General features: G+C 47.0%; 1 protein-coding gene across 3 annotated transcripts in view; it reads left to right on the top strand.

The window, feature by feature from the left end:
• The first annotated feature begins 10,845 nt into the window (after nt 1-10,845).
• Plb1 (phospholipase B1) overlaps nt 10,846-21,495 on the top strand; it is a 95,172-nt gene continuing 84,522 nt past the window's right edge. The window contains exons 1-6 of one of the 3 annotated variants that reach the window (XM_050131588.1): nt 10,846-10,881; nt 13,414-13,504; nt 13,803-13,854; nt 16,280-16,367; nt 20,634-20,728; nt 21,321-21,400. In XM_050131588.1, coding sequence (XP_049987545.1) covers nt 10,866-10,881; nt 13,414-13,504; nt 13,803-13,854; nt 16,280-16,367; nt 20,634-20,728; nt 21,321-21,400 — 422 coding nt within the window. In that variant the 5' untranslated portion in view covers nt 10,846-10,865. Of the gene's footprint in view, nt 10,882-13,413; nt 13,505-13,802; nt 13,855-16,279; nt 16,368-20,584; nt 20,729-21,320; nt 21,401-21,495 lie in introns of those variants that run through there. The other 2 variants (XM_050131584.1, XM_050131585.1) reach the window with 2 other exon arrangements.

Raw genomic sequence — 21,495 nt, 5'->3', positions numbered from 1 at the left:
ACTGGGTTGTATTGGTCCTCGGTGTTGTGTTAGCTATTCGAGGACTTCCGCCTCTCCATAGAAACTTTAGAATCAGTTTGTTGATACCCACAAACATTTCTGTACTGTTATATGGCTCTAACGTCTAAAAAGGAGAAAAGTATCTCATGGCCCATGAAAGGTACGTAGAATATAAACTGTAGCCTCTGCAGGTGACATTAGCGGATGTACATACTGCCTGTGGCTGCTTTCACAGGATTGAAAGCATGACTAGAATGGAATGGTCATGCCAGAAAAGAGACCCTTGGGTCTACAGATCCTCGAATATGGGCACTCTGACTCAGACCTGCCGTGGGCATGCAGTTTATACTCACTGCGCTGCTTCCAAACACGACTGAGTGAGCTGGGCTGCCTGTTTTGAGTCCCTCTGTCACCAGTTGATAGCCGTGCCAACTTCACTGTAAGCTGAGCTTTCTGGACCTCACTCTACTGCACACAAGGTGCGATTATGGCGTTTATCTCATACAATGAGGCTGAAAGCAGTTACCTTATGTAAGTGCTTGCTCTACCTAAGCAGTGGCTACCACGTATGTTTCTATTTGCTGTCCTGGCCTGGGAAGAACATTGCCTGACGGTCTCAACTCCCTGCCCTGATAACTCAGCTCTCCACTGCTGTAGTAACAACATCTTAAAAGTCATCACAATGTTGGTCCGGGTTCCCAGTCACCCATGGCTTAGCCTGGCATTTGTGACTTTGAAGTGCAACTCCTTCTGCCTCTCTGTGACCCACTCCTGCCTTGCCCTCCAGCCACAGACCCTGTGTCCTAGCTTTTTCCAGCACTCCATGCTTGTCCACACCTCACTGATTGCCCATCACTGGGCCCTTTCTGCTCAGAAAACAGGCTTCCGGGAATTCCCAGAGCCAGTGAGATCTGGATGTGGGCTCTAGCCACAGTTCGTGGAAACTGGTGTCTGGTCCCTCGGTGGGCAGGACTGGAAATGCACGGCTTCTCCCCAGTGCCACTCTAGATAAATTGGTTTTGGGGTCAGAAGGTAAAGCTGCAGAAGACGGCTGGGGTGGGAAATCAGTCGAGCTTGCTTCTCACGGTATCTGCTGTTCTTTAGAGGTAGTTCTCCGGGACCGTGCACACGGCTCAGAGAGTCAGAAGGAGAAAAGTCAGAGGAAGCAAGGGATGTAAATCCAGGATCCAGTAGCAGGCTAGAAATGTCCTGTGGCACTCTTGAGACAGATATCAAGATTGTGTTACAATAGGAAAGATCTGCAGAGGCTGGCATACTGGCATGTGGCTTTAATCTCGACACTTAGGAGGCAGGGTCAGGCAGATCTTTATGAGCTGGAGGTCAGCCTGGTCTATACAGTGAGCTCCAGGCCAACGGGGGCTATATAGCCAGAAGTATGCTGGGATGAGAAGTAAGCCTCTTGGTTTCCCTATCTGTCTTGTCTTCTCCTTTGCCTCAATTGAGCAAGACCCCTTGGGAAGTAACAGCTGTGACTAGGTACATAGAATAGTCATGGCTGCTGCAAGTCCCCATGCTTAGCTCATTACAGTCTCATCCCCCTTCAGACCATTCTGGGATGTCTTTTGCCATCCCTGCCCAGTACTAGATCCCCAAACAATGGCAGCTATCTGTCCATCATTAAGATTCTAAGGTGTTCTGTTCCTTGGCAGAATGGCAATGTAATAACATGCCCATCAGGATACTGGGTGATGGCTGCCCCTCTCAGACAACACTCTGTTCCTTCATCTGGGGATTCTCCCGCAGTGGAATATATTGATGACATCATGGTGTCCCAAAGGGTGACAGCTTGAAGAAAGGACTCTGCTTTTCTAAGTCAAAGGATACTACTGCTGTGGGCACGTAGGCAGGGTGTGGGGGACGGTTGTGGAGGGTACAAACTTGGGTAAGAGGAAATCTCAACTTTTAAAACCATCCCTTATACAGAGACGCATACATAAAACCGAACTATTTCTGCTTACTTGCTTGTGTGTTTCTTTTTATTCATTTTCAGGGCCCTCCCAAATCCATGGCTCTGCCGGAGAGAACACATTGGCATGGCAGCCACAGGTAAGATTTCACCCTGGTGGGAGAGGGGTGTGTGTGTGTGTGTGTGTGTGTGTGTGTGTGGTGGGGCACAGGATGTGAGCTCTCATCTTGTAGGAAAAAATCCAAATTTCAGAGCAGGCTGATGGCTCCTCATTGAGACCTTAATGGAACGGGCCAAAGGAGCTGCTTCCCCAGGCCAGTCGGGATGCCCAGCAGAACGTTACCATGGCTCCCGAGATTTGGGTCTCATTATCCTTGCAGACAAGTGGGTAGTTCCCAGAAGAGTCCACAAGCATTACGAATGGGTGTGTTATCACTGTGAACCTTGAAGCAGATGTTGTAAGTTATCCTACGGCATCTGGGCGAGATCTTCCCAGAAGGTCCACGAGATAAGAGATGAGAGTAAAGGCTGTGTGTCTCTTACTGTAATCAGTAGCTCATGAGAAATTAGCTTACATTTGTGAGATACGATGAGGGTTCCGCATGCTGCCTGTTTTTCCTGCCAGTGTTCCCTCCCCTGGCACTTTCCTTGTCCCAGCAAAACCACTCTGGATTCCTGGCACCAGGACGCTGACAGGCCCATGCCGCCCTGGGGACTTGCCTACTGGTCACCATGTTTCCCCTCTGCTTTTGGTGATCAGTTTGGGCTCAGGACGCTCGAATGTGGAAGCGACACAGGAGGCTGCTGGGTTCATGTTTACCCAGTTTCCTTCAGCAAATGTACACCATGCCTCATGTTCTTTCTCATGTGAAAATAAGAGAGAAAGAATATTTAATAAAAATAAAGGAGGAACTAAATTAGTTTTTTTTACATTTAGTCTCAATAAACTAGGTCCTTTGAGTATTCCTTCTTTTAAATTAGAATAAAAGTCCATAGCAAACATTAATGTTTTCACTGTGTTTGTGTGACACTGGGAACACTGCCGTTGTGTATCCATGGCTGTCCATCTCCAGAGCATTTCACTATCCCAAGCGTTCATTTTTATTCTCCTTCATCATCTATTCCGCCATTCTATTCCAAGACGGACACATGTCACTTGCTAAAACCCTCATTCCCATGCCCTCTCTCCCCAGGGGAAGTGGAAAATGTGCCCATGGGCAAGTGTTGCTTCTGCATTTTGAGCCTACATAACCGAGGGCAGGGATGTTGCTACACCAAGTGTTTTAGCAGGCGGGGCTTCTGTGCACAGAAATTGATGTTTTGGGGGTTTGCTTTCAGATGCGGGCCCTGAAGAATTTCCCATTCCCGTGCAAGGCGAGGAAGTTCGGACTGAGTATGACTTCTAAGTCAGGTATGTGTCCACTGGCCATGAGCAGGAGAGCTCTCTGGTCAACAGAAGCCCTGTCTCCATCCTTCTTCTACTGCTCGGCCACTTCATCCTCCCTCAGCCCTTTACCAGACCCTTTCAGTGACCCCCAACCTGTGGGTCCTGTCCCCATCGGACGCTGCAAATAAGATCTCCTGCATGACTGGTGTTTATATTACAATTCATAACAGTAGCAAAATTACAGCTATGAAGTAGCAATGAAATAATTTTATGTTTGGGGTCACCACGACATGAGAGACTGTATTAAAGGGTTGAGACATTCGGGCTGTGGAGAACCACTGCTCTATGTCCTCCTCAGTTATTCCCGTGGAGAGACAGTGACAGCTGACAAAGGATAAAACCAGCTTGGGGACAAGCTCTAGTATCTTGATTCCCTTGAGGGATAACGTGTCCTGGGGATTGTGGGGTGGCAGCTGTCACTCATGTGGCTTCCCCGTTCCTGCCACATAGTCACAGTGGCCATTCTAGCCATTTCCCCTATTATGAGATAGGTTTCTCTAAGACCTGGATGCCATAAACCAGCTTTACATGTTAAATGTCTGGCTGAGTTTAATGGATGTGCATGCTGGTGTGTGTGTTCTTTTGTACTGACTTTATTAGGGTTCCCACTTAAGCTTATTTTAAGAAAAATAAACTGATGTACTTTTTAGAAAATGGTATCTTTAGCCCGGTGGTGGTGGCGCACACCCTTTAATCCCAGCACTAGGGAGGCAGAGGCAGGCAGATCTCTGTGAGTTCAAGGCCAGCCTGGTCTACAAGAGCTAGTTCCAGGATGGGCTCCAAAGCTACAGAGAAACCCTGTCTTGAAGAAACAAATTAAAAAAAGAAAATGGTATCTTTTAGAAGTTTGTTTATTTATTTACTTAGAACCCATGTGCAAGTCAGGGTTTCTCTTTGTAGCTCTGACTGTCCTGGAACTGGCTCTGTAGACCAGGCTGGCCTCGAACTCAGAAAGACCCTTCTGACTCTGCCTCTGAGTGCTGGGATTAAAGGCGTGTGCCACCACTGCCCAGCTTGAAGTTTATATTTAAATCCCCCATAATACAGCCAGGATGTTTGTTCAGTGGTTTCCAGGGAGACAAACATGTGGGTCAAGGAGATAGGTATCATTCACATAGAATTTCCATCCAATGTTTCTGTGTGGTCCCTGAGTTTGAGTGCTATTCTCTGGTAATCTTCAAGCTACAGTTAAGCATTGTGCACCCAGGTGGCCCTAATTTTAGTCCATTGGTCTGTTACTTATTAATGGTAGCTCAGAAGTGCAGAGTCTTGAGTTAGTTGGAGGTGAGAGGCAGGCAGAGGGTCAGGTGAGAAGATGCCATGAGAACCACGGAACATGGGCTTGGAGAGGCCAAGTCCAGGTTCATAGTGTGGCCAGAGGGGAGGGAGCCTTGAGTAAGGGTCCTGGGTTTCCCAGTAAGTACAGGATCCTGAACTTGGCAGCAGGCTTGGCCTTAGAGGCTATGTTGGGGCTTTGGGGTGTGGGTCTGCTCTGTGCATCCACATACGGTGTTCTCTGCCTACTTTGTGGGCCTGTCTGACCTTCCACCTGGGTTTTTATCTTCACAGTCCACTCTCTGACACCATCAGACATTAAACTTGTGGCAGCCATTGGCAACCTGGGAACTGTAAGTATTTCACATAGCTTGGCTTAGGGGACCCTTTGGTATTAGTGACACCATGAATAAGCTCCTGACGTCTTGGTAGAATGTTCCATTTGAGGCCAGGGTTGGTGGCACAAATCTGTTATCTGAGCACTTGGGAGGTAGAGGCAGAAGAACCACAAATTCCAGGTCAACTTCAACTCCATAATAATTTGGAGGCTAGCTGGATGATGGTGGCACATGCCTTAAAGAGAGGCAGAAGCAGGCAGATCTCTGTGAGTTTGAGGCCAGCCTGGTCTACAGTGTGAGTTCCAGGACTGCCAGGGCTGTTACACAGAGAAATCCTGTCTCAAGAAAATAGTAACCATTTTGGAGACTGGCCTGGGGTGTTAGACGTATGTCTCAGATAGTGTTCCATTTGGGGGAGAGCCCTGTATGAGCCAAAGACGTCCTCAAATATTAGAAGGAGAACCCAATCTTTTTTTTTTTTTTTTTTTTTTTTTTTTTTTTTAGTCAAATGAATGCCCACAATCACCACAGAAAAGGGAAATTCTGGGTTACTCATTAATAAGTTAAATCCATTGATAAGTATTGCCCAGAGCTTTCGCCATATGTTCTAAAATTTATTGTTTCCGTTTTTACACATACTTCCTCTTGCTGAGTCTTGTGGAGCATATTCCGTTTATGTCACGTACCTCTTTACATTTATTGTCTCTGTATCTCTCACCTCTCTTCCTGCCGTTAGTCACCCCTGCCCCCTGTTTTCCCTTTTGCTTTCTCTTTCCTGTCATGTACTCAGTCATGATTTCTATGTATCTATGTAAGATACAGGAACTACAGGAGAGAAAATATTTGACACTTGTCTTTCTGAAATTGACTTAAATCACTTAGTATGGTTGTCTCCAGTTGCTTCCATTTTTCTTTCAACAACATGACTTGATTCCTTATGGCGAGAAAATTCCACTATGTATAGAAACCACATGTTCCTTCCCTCTCCTCTGCTGTTGGGTACGTACGCTGGTTCCATAACTGAGTTGTCGGGAACAGTGCCGCAACAGACAGCGATGTGCAAGTATTTTAGACGTGTTGACTTTGAATCCTTTGGGTAAATACCCAGGAGTGGTGTAGCTGGGTAAGACGGAAAACCTATTTTTAATTATCAAGAAACCTCCATACTGAATTCCACAGTCGTTACACAGAATTGATAAGGCAATCTTTCAGGCTTTTGTTTTTATAAGAATTCCACAGTCATTGCACAGAATTGATAAGGCAATCTTTCCGGCTTTTGCTTTTGTAAGATCAAGGAAATTCCATGTCTATCTTGTGTGTGTGTATGTGTGTGTGTGTGTGTTTAAATACATGGAAGAGCTGGAAAGTTGGTTCCATGCTTAAGAGCACTTGTTGGACCCAGAGGACCCAGGTTCAATTCCAAGCACCCACATGACAGCTCACAACTATCTGTCACTCCAGTCCTGGGCACCCTCTTCAGACCTTGATGGGTACTTGGACCCTCCCCATGATACACAGACATGCATGCTGCAAAATTCTCATAAAATAATTTTTAAATACATTAATATTCATAAAAACATATAATTGTGGTCAAGATGAATTTATACAGCTTGCTATCTTAGCCATTAAAATATTTATTTATGACAGCTAATACAAAGAAAATGTAGGGAGTGGTGACAAGAAATATTGGTATTCAGCAGAGACAAGCAGCCCCTTGTGTCGTCCCTCACTGTACCCCCCACCCTCCAGGAATTCCTCCTTCCCCACTCAGATCTCATATGTTCTCTTGCCTTCCCAGCCCTTTCTTAAAGCCTCTTTCTCCTTGCTTTGGTTTTCCTGCTGCTCCCCACACTCTCCTGGACATAAGGAACCTGCATTCTGCCCCAGAAACCCTGCCACATCCTGTGTAAGCAGCTCCTCACATAGTAGCAAGGAAAAGGTACCAGCCTAGCTGTCCATCGACACATGTATGGGTGGTGGGCGTGTGGGACATATACACAATGGAGTTCTCTACTCGGCTTCGAAGAAAAATAAAAATTTGAAAATTTCAGGAAAATGGGTGGAACTGGGAAACACTTACGTGAGCTAGCCCAGGTCCAGCATGACAGAGATTACGTGTGCCCTCACATATGCAGATCCAAGTTTCTGTAGGAGTCATTTTTAAGTGTGCAGCTCAGTAGTATAAAGAATGTTTTCACTGTATAACCAGTCTCCAGAACATTCTTCATCTTACCAAATGGAACTCTTCACCCATTAAATAATAACTCATCTTGCTTTTTCCCAGCCGCCGATAAACCACATTTCCACGTTCAGTTTCCGTGAGTTTGACTAGAGACCTCACATCCTTAAAATCATGAAGTGTCTGTCTTTATGCAAATAGCTTATTTTGATCAACATTATTTCCTCCTGTGCCAGGCGCTTCCTTCTTAAAGGTGACTAATATTCCATTGTATGCAAGAACATGCCATATTTTGTTTATCTGTTCACACATGGACGTGAGGCTGTGTCATCTGGCTGCTGCCAATCCTGCTGAAAACATTCCGTACAAATGATCTCAAGAGCCCACTTCCCATTCTTTTGAAGAGATGCTTTTAAATGTGACCCTAGATCACACGATAATTATACTTTTAATTTTTTTTTGAAGAAGTTGAAAGTGATGGTGCATACTTATAATCCCAATTTAGAAACCAAGGCAGGATCCAAGCAAACTTGAAGTCAACCTGGGTTAGATAGCAAGTTTCAGGCCAGGGCAGGCTAAGCTATACTGTAATAATTTGTCTTAAAAAAAAAAAAAGAGGTTAACATTTTTGAGGAGCTGTTGTACTGGTTTTCATAGAGGCTGCTGTTCAATTGACATTCCCAGCAGCAATGCACAGAGTTCTAGTGTCCCATATTCTCACTTATTTTCTATTGCTTCTGTTTGGTGGATTTGTTTCCTTTTTAAGGATTTTTTTAGACTTTATGTGATGTGTCTGAGTGTGTGTATAAACATACATACATGCATTCACACACACACATAGTGAGTAGCCTAAGAGACCAGAAGAGGGAATCAGATCTCTTGGAGCTAGAGTTACAGGTGGTTGTGAGCAACCCACCATGAGTGCTGGGAATCCAACCCAGGTCCTCTGGAAGAGCAGCGAGTGTCCTTAACCATTGAGCCATCTCTCCAGATCTATGTTTGCTTGCTTTTTAACAGTCACGAATTGACATTTTATGGTGGTTTTGACTTTAATTTGTCTAGTGATTAATGGTGTTGAGTACCTTTTGCTTGCTTCTTATTTGTAAACTTTAAGCAGCATGTTTTATATGGTCACGCAAAGGGGGAAAGAAGGGACTGAGCAGAGAAAATTATCTGGGAGATCCTAGAGAGTTAAAACACACACACACACACACACAAAACCAATGGGAGACTGAGTTTTTAAAGCCCTCGATGTTCACTCTTTTGCTTTGAACTCCTGGGCTGTCTGAAATGAAGATGTACTTATTTGGGATTCTCTAAAACTTTTTAATTGCTTTAGATTTGGATTCCCTCTCAAACATTTAATGCTAAGGCCCACAAATATTCACACAATTTATTTTCAATTGCACCCGTGAGACATGTTCCATACAAGAAAAATCCAAATGTACAGTGGAAGAAAAAGGAAAAGATCTATTCCCAGCCAGTACCTCAGCCTCCCTTGACATGTATGTTCACTTACATGCACACACAATGCAACACACTTGATGGCGGTATATAGGCACGTATGTGACGTGTGAAGCCTAAATGGTGTTATAACACAACAGTACATCTGGAAATCCTTTTTCTCCATGTTTAACTATCAAAGACATCTCCATGCCAAACAGTGAGAGCTATGCTCCACTCTGTTGCATTTTTTGGTGGGAAACCCTGTAGCTATGGCTTGGGACCATGAGGTCATAGTGTTGGCCAGGCATTCAGCAAATAAGATTGGGGAGAAAAAACACTGGCTATTCTCATGGTTTCGGGACCTCCCGACTGAGCTTCCTCACATCCTGGCCTGGTCCTCTTCTCTCTTCTTTCCTTCCTCCTTCCCTCAACCCCTACTTCCCCTCTGAGTACATGATGCGCTCCACTAGCTAATGGCAGAAGCAGCAAATGTGTGGTCCTACAACACTGTGTCCTTAGTTCAGTCATCTGCCCACACTCAAGTCTGGAGGTTTCAAATATTTTGTGTTTCCAGTGTCTGAAATAGGAGATCTGGCAGCCATAGGTTCCTGCTCCTCAGGCAGCAATATGCTCAAGTTGGCAGACAGCGCCCCCTGTGGTCTGACCCAGACTGTCCAACCTGCAGGGCCCAGGAGGCATACTCCCTTGACGCCTAACCTACAGCTCTGCTTCACAGTCCCTGGCTTGCATAGTCTGGGATTTTTTGTTCAGCTTGTCACCTCTTCTTGGAAGATGACCTTCCCAAGTCCCTCTTACTGACAAGTGAGAGACGTGGCCCCCAGGGAGAGGGATTTCATGGTCACCCTATGCTCTTAGAGAGCTTTAAAATCAGGACCCAGTTCCACGGGCTGGCCAGGTTGGAACTGATGCCTGGGACAGGCATGCTCCTTAAAGCAGCAAGGGTTGTGATAATGAGGACATAACTGTCTACCTGTGGCCACTTTACCTGGCATCCTGTCGTCTAGTAACTTTGACCGATCTATGCTTAAATGTGTCTGAACTTTGTGTGTGTTTGTGTGTCCAAAACTATGAAAATACTAATACTGATATTTGTAGAGTGCCTTCAATGTCCTGACCACAGTTCCTAGTCTCTCTGGGAGCTTGCTAAGCACACGGCCCTGTCCTGGGGGGAGGGGGAAATTGTGTCCCTTCCAGCATTGTGATTAGGACTTCCCCAGAAAGGAATGCCCTGTGCCACCCAGTATTTCATCAAGGGGAAAACAGAAGCTGGCTTGATTTGTTTAACATTCACTGAGTGCTTACAATGTTCCATTCCCTGTTTCTGGGTCCAAGGAATAGAGTCGAGTGTGAACAGATGGAAACATCTACCTTTGGTGGCTCTTACTTTCTAGTCAAAGGGGGAGAGCTAACAAAGTTACCCCTAGATTTTGGGGATTACAGCAAATTGGTCCTTTGGCTGTATGGAATACAGCATGACTTATGATGTGTCTATATTCTCCAAGGAGAGCCCCCAACCATTCTGTCGTGAGGGTCTCACGGACAAGCTATGGGGAGCAGGGTATGTCTTCCTCCCCATAGAGTGAGCAAGGTGCACTTGGTCCTCCTGTGGACTTGTACCTTCCCTGTGTTGTGCTGACTTTCCCTGGCTGACTTACTCACACCAAGTGTCTCTTCCAGCCTCCAGCCTCCAGCGTGGTCGACACGGACAAAACTCACAGGTACCCGTCCTGGCATCCTGGCATCCTGGCACACAGCCAGCAGGGACATCCCACACATGTTCTCCTCTAACTTCTTGCCCAACTGATGGGGGACACCAAGGACAAGAGAGTCTAAAGACTTTTGCTTCCGGCATAGGGACAGAGCAGTGGACAGAACCAGCTTTTAGCCTCCCAGCACCCTCCAGAACCTTTGACTCCCCATGGTTTCTCTGGGTGAACAAGAAGTGGGAGAGGCCAGAAAGATGGAATTCCTGTGTCTGTCCCAAAGCCTCCTCCCTCTCTTCTGGGGTGACCTTGCAGTGTTTGGGCCAGAGTTATTTTATACTGGACTGTGTCCCCTTCTGTTTTGGGCAGGACTAGAGAGCTTGGGAAGAGGCCCAGAGCCAGGGTAAACCACAGCTTGTTAGTAATGGTCTATGGTGACCAAGGAAAGGGCTCCTGTGGATGACAAGTGTGGTCTAATCCGCTTATGCCCACCTCTTACAGTATCGAGAATGAGCCACAGCAAGCCTGCATGGCAGTCACGACAGGTGAGTCCTCGGTTTCTGGCCACACTCCAGGTTGTCCCCAACCCCATGACATGGCAGACATATTGTTAATAAAGATGACTGGTCATTTTCTCACCAGTGCCTGGGAAAGGAGGAAGGTGGATAAGGGAGGCAGGGAACGGAAGGTCACGTGTCCTGAATAGAAAGCATGAGCGATGTATGGGTTAGGATTAGGGACAGGAAAGAGACTGGGATGGCTGGACCAAAGTCTTGTGGGTTCATGCTCCTCTAGGACCTCAGAGCTGGATTCATGGTACTTACCTGATAAAATGTCCTGCCCAAGGGGAAGACCCTAGTCTAATTCTCCATTTATTTGTAAAAGAAAACCTCATTCTATTGTTTCTCTCTCCCTCTCGCTGGCCATAAAAACATATCCTAGGTTCCAGAAAATAAATGATTGTGATTAACATGTTGGCCTTTTCTGCAAACAACCGTGCGGATAAATCCATTCTCTGTGATCTGGGCTTCTTCGTTTGATGCCAGAGGACCTTTGTAATTCTATCAACTTCTCCTACCCTGGCGAGTTCCTTGATGCTGCTGAGCTAGGCTGTAGGGTGGGGTAGAGTGTCCCATGCTTGCTGCTTGTGAGATGAGCTGGCCATGCAGATGCTAGGCTGAGCTGCCACCCCACTGCAGGGATGAGCAAGGGGGTAACTGGGTGCCCTGTCAGCTGAGCCTGGGCATCAATACGAAAAACTTGTGATAATATTAGATTCTTAGAAAGGACTTTGCCCATGACCCAGCAAGGAAGGCTGAAGCCACTGTCTAGCCCTCCTGTCACCTGACTGACAGGTAAGGGGCTAGTGAAAGCTAAGGTGGTAAGAAGGTCTCCTAGTCAGGGGTCAGAGTGTTCACTAACTTAGTGGCTGTCATAGTGGTCCCAAGGCCCTGATGTTTTTCCATTCAGTACGGTATGAGAGAAATGAAATGATTGACTTGTGATGCCTGGGATGTGCTCTGGACTCTGCTAATTTGCCTGGCTTCTTGTTTGCCTCTATTTCTCCCCCTCCCCCTGCCAAGTCGAATCACCTCTTTTAGGCACACAGTGATCAGGAATCCCAGCTGGGCAGAGAGTGGCAGAGGCGACAGGGAAGGCAGAGCTTGTGTCTGAAACCCCCAGCATCAGAATGTCAAAAGCTGAGGGCACCCCGAGGAGGGAGGGGCAGTGCCATGTCTGAAAGCATTACCGACAACCATGGCAGGAGTTCCACAGAGAAAGTCGTCCAGGGATGTCCCAGACTCCTTCCATGTATGATAGATGATGGGTTGGTCTGGGCTTAACCTCCTATCCTCTGATGCCAGGGCTTTAGAGCACTTTAGTGACCTCCACAACAAGCCACACCCTTGCCCATCACGGGAGCATTTTTGCAGATGGAAAAACTGAATGTCGAGCAGATAAATAGACTTTTCTAAGGTTGTATGTTCAGTAAGTGGTAGGGTCCCTGGAAACCCCCTTAGCCTTGCCTTTTGTTCTGTCCCCTACCATCATGGAACCCCAAAAGAAAAACTAAATAGCAGTATACTAGAAACAAGCAGAGTAGAGAAAAATGAAAAATGATAAACTTTAAGGTCAAGTTCTTCCAACGACTTTTTCCCATGACAAATGTTCACGTGTTTTCATCGGCCTTTCACAGCCATCCTCCCTCACAGAATGGAGTGGCCCCCACGTGTACACATACACCAATCTTACCATGTTGAACTGAGATCAAAGCCCTACGTTTCCCACCCATGGCCCTGGGATCCCGCCAGCTTGTCACAGCTGAGAAAACCAGACTCATGTGTCTGGGTTAAGGATGGCAAAGCCAACTCATATATGAGTTAGGTGGTCACCTGAGGTCACGAAGCCAACCAACCAGTTCCCTGGCCTTCAGCTCAGGTTTCCTTTCTCTCACTGCCTGTCACCTGTGGAGTGTGTCCCCTGTACAGAACTCTTTGCATCCCTCTGGATCTTGCTTCCATGGGCTCCAAGGCTCTTGGGATTGGGCACAAAGAAAGAGAAGTGGAGAAAGGCATTTCCCTCTGCCATCCACCCTCCCTGCTCTGCCCTCTCCTCTCTCAGGAGCAAGACACAACTTAAGTACTCCTGACAGCACTATTTTTGGCGGTCCTCTGGCTGTCAACTTGGCGACATGTCCTCTGTGTGTTCCCCGGAGCTTTCCTACCTTGCTGTCACTCACGGGGAGCAGCCCAGAGCTCTGGTTCTAATCCCAGTGGCTCCTGTCAGCTGGGAGACCTGACGCAGCCTGCTTGATGTCTCTATCCCAGTTTCCCCAGGAGTAAATGAGAAAATGCCTGGAGAGCACTCAGCCTTGGGCCCAGCTACCTAGACAGATGCCCAATTTAGCTCCCTTTACTTTCCAGGGTCTGCCTCGGGTGGCTGGGGCGGGCAGGGGAGGGCAGGGGCGGGGTGACCTTACAGCATGGGCTAAAGGCTGTGCCTTGCGATGGGGCAAGGATTCTGTCTTGTCTAGAGAATCTCTCATCTTTAGAGGTGACCCCTGGCTCTCTCTTTAGTCCTTTCAGAAATCATCAAACATTTCAACCCTTCTGTTCTGATGCCCGTGTGCTCTCCTGGGAAGAGTGGCGCAGACCACAGTACTGCCGAGTAAGTCACGTTCTTGTCCCTCTCTGGCGTCGTGCACTCTTGCTAGCCTGGGGTATGCAGGGACAGTCAGAGAGGTTCAAATTAGAGGTCTTAATTAAATCAGTGCCCAAATACCTTCTCCCTGCTGATTTCAGGTGGCTTTGAAAGGCAGGGCAGGTCTGCCCCTCAGAAGTCAGGGTGGTTCAGGGGCGCCCCAGCCTCCGAGACTGACGGCTGTGCTGAGGTGACGGGGTCAGCTTCTTGACCATCAACAATGTGTTTTATTGATTGCTCTTTCTACTCCCCTGCCTCTGCACAGAGACTTGTGGATTCAGGCTAAAGAGCTGGTGAGACATTTGAAAGAGAACCCGGTAAGAGACTTTCTCACTCTGGTGTGGGCGGGGCTGTCCAGGTTTGCTACAAGACAATGATACCAAGACACAGAGTGGCGATGACCCTGGTGCCAACTTGCCATGAGCACAACTCAGGTGTCTTGGCTTTTCAGAAAGTGTCCCTTCCACTGTAATGCCCTGAAGGTCACTAGAGAAAAGAGCGGGTAGCTCTGTTTAGAATGTTTTCCTGTGTAGCTCCGCAGAAAGTCAGCTGATGGACTAAGTGACCTTTCACATAGGGTGGAGGTTAGGTTTCAGAGAGAGAGAGAGATAGTCACTTGAATGTGACCTGGACTTTCTGCTTATCACTGCGTGGTGCTGGGTAAGGCATCTAGTCTCCCCTAAACTTTGTTTTCCTAGTTCAGGAATGAAGGAGCAGCGAGAGAGCCTGACTCATGGGGTTGTAGAGGATTGATACGCCTGGCACCGTTGGTGCTCAATAAAAGCCGGTGGTTATCATCGCCACTGTGGCCATGGTTGCTGTGATGAAAAGTTTGCGGCACTGGGAGGTGGCTCAGTCAGAAAAATGCTTGCTGTGCAAGCTCGAGGACCCGGGTTCAATTCCCAGCACCCACGTAATAACTAGGCAGAATGGTATGTGCCCGTAGCCCCAGCACTGGGGAGGGAGGAGACAGGAGGATCCCTGAGTCATGCTGACCAGCCAGTCTAACCAAATTTGAGAGCTCTGAGTTCAGCAAGAGGCGCTGTCTCAGGAGAAGAGAGTGAAGAAGATCCCTAACATCCATCTCTAGCCTACACAAGCACACAATGCACGCGCACACAGGGAGCAGATGACCTGACAAGAAACAACTCAGGGAGGAAGAACTTCCTTTGGCTCATGATTTGTGAGGCTGCAGTCCACCATGGCTGGAAAGGCATGGCACTCAGGATGTGAGACATTTAGCTGCAATGTGTCCCTCAGTTAGGAGGTAGGGAGATGAAAGTGTGTCCCTCTGGCTTTCCCTTCCCTCCTCTTTTATTCAGTGTAGGTCCCCAGCCCAGGGATGGTACTAACCATATTTAGTGTGGCTCTTCCTGCCTCAGGCCTCTCCGGAGCTGCCCTCACAAGCAAGCAGAGAGGTGTGCCTGCTAGGTGACTGAATCCCGCCCAAGCCAGGGGTGGTGGCTCATATCTGTACTGCCAGCACTTAGGGGGCCAAGCGAGGCAAATCTTAGGCAATTGGGACCAGCCTGAGCTAGACTTTGTCTCAAAGAAAAAAAAAACATAAATAAATAAATCTAGTCTCACTGGCAATGGTTAGCTATCATAATGAGAATGAGAATGCAATTGTTCTGCATAATAGCTGGGCAGTCCTGAATCCAACCCTGTAATTTTAAGGATGGAGAAACTAGAATTCCAAGGAGTCATGTGACAAGGCCAAGTTCACGAAATCAGTTAGAGTTAAACCCTAAAGAGCAAAATTCACAGTGTTCCCTGGCTACCCAGTGCTGCCTCAGAAAACGAGTTTGTATTGTATCCAAGTATTATGGTCACTAGGAAAAAATCAGAAAGCAAACATAATCGTAAGGCTGCCCTTAAGCCTATGCCCAAATATGATGACTGATAATGGCTTTGTATGTGTTCCCTTTCCTATATTTTCTAATTATGTGTATCTGTATAAAATGAGGCATTAGTTATGTATATCTGTATAGAATGGGGCGTTACTGGATATATATGCTTTTTGTAATCTACTTTTCTCAGCTTTTCTGGTGATATTAACTACAGTTTCTGTTATCATTTTAGCAGCCACATAGTGGTTCACTTACACGAATGTGGCCTAGCTTACACAATAATATACTGCAGATATTTATGCTGCTTGCTGGTTTTCATTCCTACAAGCAAGGCATCATTGAAGCTAAATCTTGTATGGTCCTTCTTTCTTTGAAATACCCTTTGAGAGCTAGGTCTGGTGGCACAGGCCTATAATCATAGCTACTTGGGAGACTGAGGCAGGAAGATTGCAGGTTTAAAGCCTACCTGGTTACAGAGTGAGGTTAAGGCCAGCCTGGGAAATTTTGTGAAATTCTATGTTAAAATAAAAAGTGGGTGTGTGTAGTTCAATGGTAGAGTACTTACTTAGCATACACAAGACCCTGGGTTCAATGTGGTATTGAGGGGGGGAAAACATACATTTTAACAAGGTATGCCGCTTAGTATCACAAGGTCCAAACTGCCTTCTAGAACAATTGTTCCACATTAGACTATCAAGTGCTACTTTTGACTAAATAAATAAATAAATAAATATAGAAATGGAGGGAGGGAGAGAGGGATCCGATGTTTGAGGCTAACAAAAACAAACCCATACCAGTGACTTAAGGGAGCTGGTGTGTGAGACTGAGAAACACGGACAGACAGACTCCTGGCCCAAGCTTTTACCACCGTCTCTTTGCTTTTATGCTTCAGCAACTTGACTTTGAGAATGACTGGAAACTCATCAACGTGTTCTTCAGTAACACAAGCCAGTGTCACCTGTGTCCCTCTGCTCAGCAGGTAAGTTGCAGGCTGGGAGGCCTAGGGGTTGCTGGTGAGGAGGAGAAGGGGCTAACTCTGTCTGAGTACCGTCTACTGAACTGGGGATGAGACTCCCATTTGAGAATTAGGACAGGTAGATGAGTAAGTCCGATGAGAGGGTATATAGATGGATGGACAGATGGACAGATGGATGGATGCTCAGGAAAACAAATGAAATAATATATATTTGCTTTTCTTCCTCCAGTATTTTAGTGGGGTAGCCTATGCGGAACATAAAAACCGACCATAGTAACCATTTCTGTGTGTTAGGATCTGGGTGGGATGAATGCCTGGGTGAGTGTACCTAGTGTGCATTTATGACCACCACAAGAGCCAAGCATGCTTTTAAATTTTGTGTTTTAAATTTGTAAAAGAAAATTTATTGTTGTATTCATTGTTCCAAATAATGGAATCTTGTGGCTTTTTCACACACACACACACACACACACACACACACACACACACACGATGTACTTTCATTAAAGCCCCCAAATACCCATTACCCTCTCTCCTTCTCCCTCCCTGCTCCTGCCAAATAGTTCTCCTTTTAAAGTGTTTATCTAATTATTCTTTATCAATTAAAACTCAGGAGTCAGATTTGGGGATAAGAACCTCAATGATCAGAGACACAGTGGCAAAGTGACCAGTGACCTTCTATCTCTTTCATTCCATCATCCCCAAAGGCCAGGAACCTCTCTATGCCCTGCCATACTGCTTCCTGGCTCTCTATCTGTCCTCAGTCCTCCAAAACCTCTATGGTTAATTTTGGTCAGCAAGCAGCTATCTCTGCCCTCTGATTCAAAGCAAAATTTGTTGTCATAATGTGATCAAGTGTCACACAATGCCTTCTATGTGTGTAGGTCCTCTCCTCACCCTGACGTTCCCTGTGCTGTATAGGAGTTTTTACATTTCATGTGATCCTTCTAGGGATTTTTAAATGCCCACCAAGCTCTCCTATGAGGAAAACAAATTCAGGCTTAGATAAACTGAGTTAATGATCTTTCTACACTAGCTTCCTAGTTGTTCAGAATTGTTTTGCCTCTCTTCATCTGAGGTTTACAGAATAGTGTAGGATGCATGCCCTTGCCTCACCCTCAACCTGTGCGTTCCGGCTTGGGCGAGAAGGCTAGTGTTTACCGAAGGCAAACAGCCTGTGGATATTACCGTTCAGGCCCATTGGCTTTTCTGGGAACAAAGCATGTAGTTTTGTTTAATATTTGTATAGGTAATTACATTGCAGATTGTGACTTCAGTATTTATGGAAGACCAAGTCCAGCCAGTGGAAAGAGTAAGGGGTGGTTGGGGAGCACAGGGTGTGGCGGTGTAAATGACATGTGGACTCTTCTGCAGGAGTCTAAAGTCCAGCTGCCACCAAGCCATCTCTGTCAGTTACCATGACTACCGACCCCTCAGCCCAGTTCTCAGGACCTCTCTCAGGCCATGGCTCGGGCAGAGCTAAATTTCCTAATATGCCCCCCCCCCCCGCCACGTCTTGCCTTCTTCCAAATGCTATGTACTTTTTCTGATCCCTGGACTACATCCCTTAGTGCTGTAGAACCCCGGGAGATTCGTGATAAAGACCCCCTCCCCTGGCCAGCTCTCACCATCCTGCAGGTCTTCTGAGTATACAAATGATGAAAGTTTCTGTCCACCTGTGCCAAGTGAAATTTCCACGCTCGGTTTGTTCTCTCTGGGGTCACTGTGCATGTCAACATTAACTAGTCAAGCGTGCATTTAACTCCTCTTCAGCAGCTCACCCTTTATCATGCCCGTGTGTAAAGTAACCCTCTTACCTGCAGACTCAGGTACACGCTGTCGTATCTGCAATGGGTTTGCTCAGGCTGGCATTTGATTTTTGTTATGTGTGAGTGTGCATTCATGGTTCCTTACACTCATTCATGACTTCTTCTCTGCACTCTGACTTGCAGCCAAGCAAGTGTACGCGATTTCTTGCTTTAATGTCTTTATCCCTTCAAGCACTTTTGAATTCATGATACATTCTGAGTATACGCGTCCCATTTATGTGACTTGGATTTATTTTGTTAATTTTTAATTTCACAAGTAATGCACATCTTTTTCAACTTTTAATATTCTTTGTTTTTTTTTTTTTAAAATATATTTGGTATGCATAGTAATAGATTCCGCCAGACATGTCCTTATAGGCGTGCACTGTGTGCCTTTCATCAACCACATATTTTCAAGACCTTGTCATGTTGATACCTAATCAGATACCAGACGAGACCCGGTCTTGCTGAGTGATTCACCCCACAGTGTGAGTTTGCTGCCTCTTGTTTCAGCATTGGCTTACTGACAGTCATTTATCTCCTTTGAGGGTTTTGGTTGGTTTTTTTTTTTTTTCTGTATTTTAAACACGTAAAAATGTTTTTCTAGGTTTTGAGGTCATGCACACTGGTATGTTAGTGAGTCCTCACAGATCAGCCAAGAAGGTTGCAGAAGAAGCTGCAGAGTGAAGGGAAGAAGGACACGGAACGAAATGAATATAAAACACTCTAGTTTGTTGTACCAAGTCAGGGGGCTATGGACTCATGACGTCTTTGCTATCCTTGTTTGGAACACTTGCACTGGGCTGCCCTGGGAAGCACGGAGTCTTGGTCCAGGTAGTTTGAAGACAAATGTCTAGAATAGACAGCATAGGCGTATAACCTTTTCCACTGGGAAATAAGCACCGTTGGTGAGCCAAGTGACAACCGTCCATGCCTGGGATGACTGGATGAGCCCAGCTAGAGTCCCCCAAATAGCTACAGACAAACCCTTGACCCAGGAGTTTCTAAAGCAGGAGTCACTCTAGCAAGGGCAGGGGGAGGGGCTGCCACGTCCCTCCACATCCCCTAAGGAGGGTGGATCTCCTGAATAAGAGACAGATGAGCTGCGGGGACATTTCTAGACCCACTAACTAGGACTCTTCACGGGCGGGGGGGGGGGGGCAATGCTCCAAAGAATTCAGACAGAATGCTTCTCACTGGCTGTTGCAACAGATGGGCTGGGCTGCCTCTGCCAGCCTCTCACCAAAGCAGGGCAGAGGAGAGACAGGGAGGGGTTATTCCTCTGCTGTGGGTGGACTCCTGGCAACCCCTGCCTGGTAATTGGCAGCTGTCTCTAGGGCTCCTGCCCTTGTCCCCCCAGGTAATAGCACAGCATCTTGCCCTTCCTTGTCTTGCCATCTGAGCCACATTGCCTCAGGGGACAGCCAGTCTGGAGCCCGCTGTCTCATACTTTTTATTTCTGTTTCACATTGAAATGCTAACCAGGGGTCAAATTTAGAGGCCTCTCACTTGCTCCTTTTTCTCACCTGCAGAGAGGGGGAGAGGGCTGCACTGGCGGGGAGGGGCCAATGGATTCATGCCTTCCAGTAAAGAGTCCTTCTCTCTGGGACCCTTTCTCTGACTCGGGGCAAACGTGGCACAGGGGAGCATCGGGGTGGGGTATGAGGAGGAGGGATCTGGCAAACAGACATGCTTGGATTTCTGGTCAGGAATCCAAAATCCAAAAACATTTGAGCATTTCAGGCTCAGGTTTGGGATTTTCAGATAATAAATGATCAGCTGATAAAATCTATGCAAACATCCCCTCCCTACCCCCCCCCCATCTGAAAGACTCCAAAGTCAGAAACACTTCTGGTCCCAAACATCTCTGATAAGGGATATTTGGCCTGTGTCCTGTGGAAGTTAGAAGTTTTAGATATTTTATTGTATTATATTTGCTTATTTTGGGGTGTGTGTGTGTGTGTGTGTGTGTGTGTGTGTGTGTGTGTGTGACACATACCATATGTGTGGAGGTAAAAGAACAGTCAAACAGGCCTCCAGGCTTAGCTGCCTTTCTGTCTTTGAGCAATCGTGCAGGTCTCCTTTGGGAAGTTCTGAGAGCTGTTTAGGTCCCTAAATCCAGGCTGATCATGTTCCCTCTTCAGATTTGATTTTTTTTCTTCAGATCAAAGCAGCTCCCTCAGCCCTTGGGAATGCGTCCCACCCTTTCCTGGGAGCATCAGAGCCACCGCGATGTCTCTCATCGTGTTCCAGCCTTGGGCTTGTCTGTCTCTGATGTGGAACACCTCCCTAGTGGGAGGCTGACTGTACTCTGATGGAGGATGGGTTAGAGAAATAGAGACTGGACCCCAAACCCACACCAAAATGAAGCGACCCGGGGAATCATGGTTTCCATTCGGCCCCAGCCACAGTCTCTGGGTCATCTGGGTCTGGGTCCCTGGGCCTCATGCACTCCCTGTTGCCACCATTGTTCAGCCCAGTTCTTCTCTCACAGAAAAGGCATTTGATGAAGAGCATGGAAAAGCTGTGTGAGATGCTGGATTACCTGCACCAGGAGGTGAGACAGTGGCTCCCCAACCCCCGGGGCCTTGGGACATGCAACATGAGGCATGCATCATTTTGGGTGCCCCCTGAAGCCCTTCTCAAGGGAAGCTGAGGAGGGATTTGATTGGCTCCCAGTGGCATTTGCTGGAATTGGGGAAATGGACTTATTTTGAGAGAATAAGACCCTGAGTCATGGAAAGCTCTGAAGACCACACCTTCTCGCCATCTTACAAAGAGGTGCTCCTGAGAGGGGCTTGGCAGCTTTTAGGGAAATCAGTGTCCTTACTTTCTGACTGAGGCTGGCCTCTCTAGAAGCTTCGGGTTCTGAGCACCCAAGGATGGGGCTGTAGCTCACCTTCCCTGTGCTATATGCTTCCCCAGGGTCGGGGCTGCACTGACCACCAGAAGAGGAGCAGCTGCTTTTCTAAGATGCACAGCTGGAGGGTGGCAGCTTTGGGCCAACCTCATGCAAACCCTGAAAAGGGTAGCCCCCAAAAATGAGGTCCACAGGGCTACAGAGAGCCCAGAGGTAGCTGTGGCCGCCACAACAGCTCGGCAAATGTTCGTGTCCCTTCCTGTCTCTTATGTCTCTTCGTATCCCCTAGGTTCCCAGAGCATTTGTGAATTTGGTGGATCTCTCTGAGGTTTGGGACATGTCTCATCAGCATCAAGAGACTGGGTTCAGGTAAAAAAGAAAAGAAAAAGAGACAGAGACAGACTAGTTCTCATATGTTGTGTGGTTATGATTGCCACGTGCCGGTACTGCAGGGCTCTCCACAT

The sequence above is a fragment of the Alexandromys fortis genome, unplaced genomic scaffold (assembly GCF_014885135.2).
Source record: "Alexandromys fortis isolate MF-2015 unplaced genomic scaffold, M_Fortis_MF-2015_v1.1 scaffold_377, whole genome shotgun sequence".
Classification (NCBI taxonomy): domain Eukaryota; kingdom Metazoa; phylum Chordata; class Mammalia; order Rodentia; family Cricetidae; genus Alexandromys; species Alexandromys fortis.
Note: the sequence above shows the minus strand (reverse complement) of the source record. Positions and strands in the feature narration are given on the sequence as shown.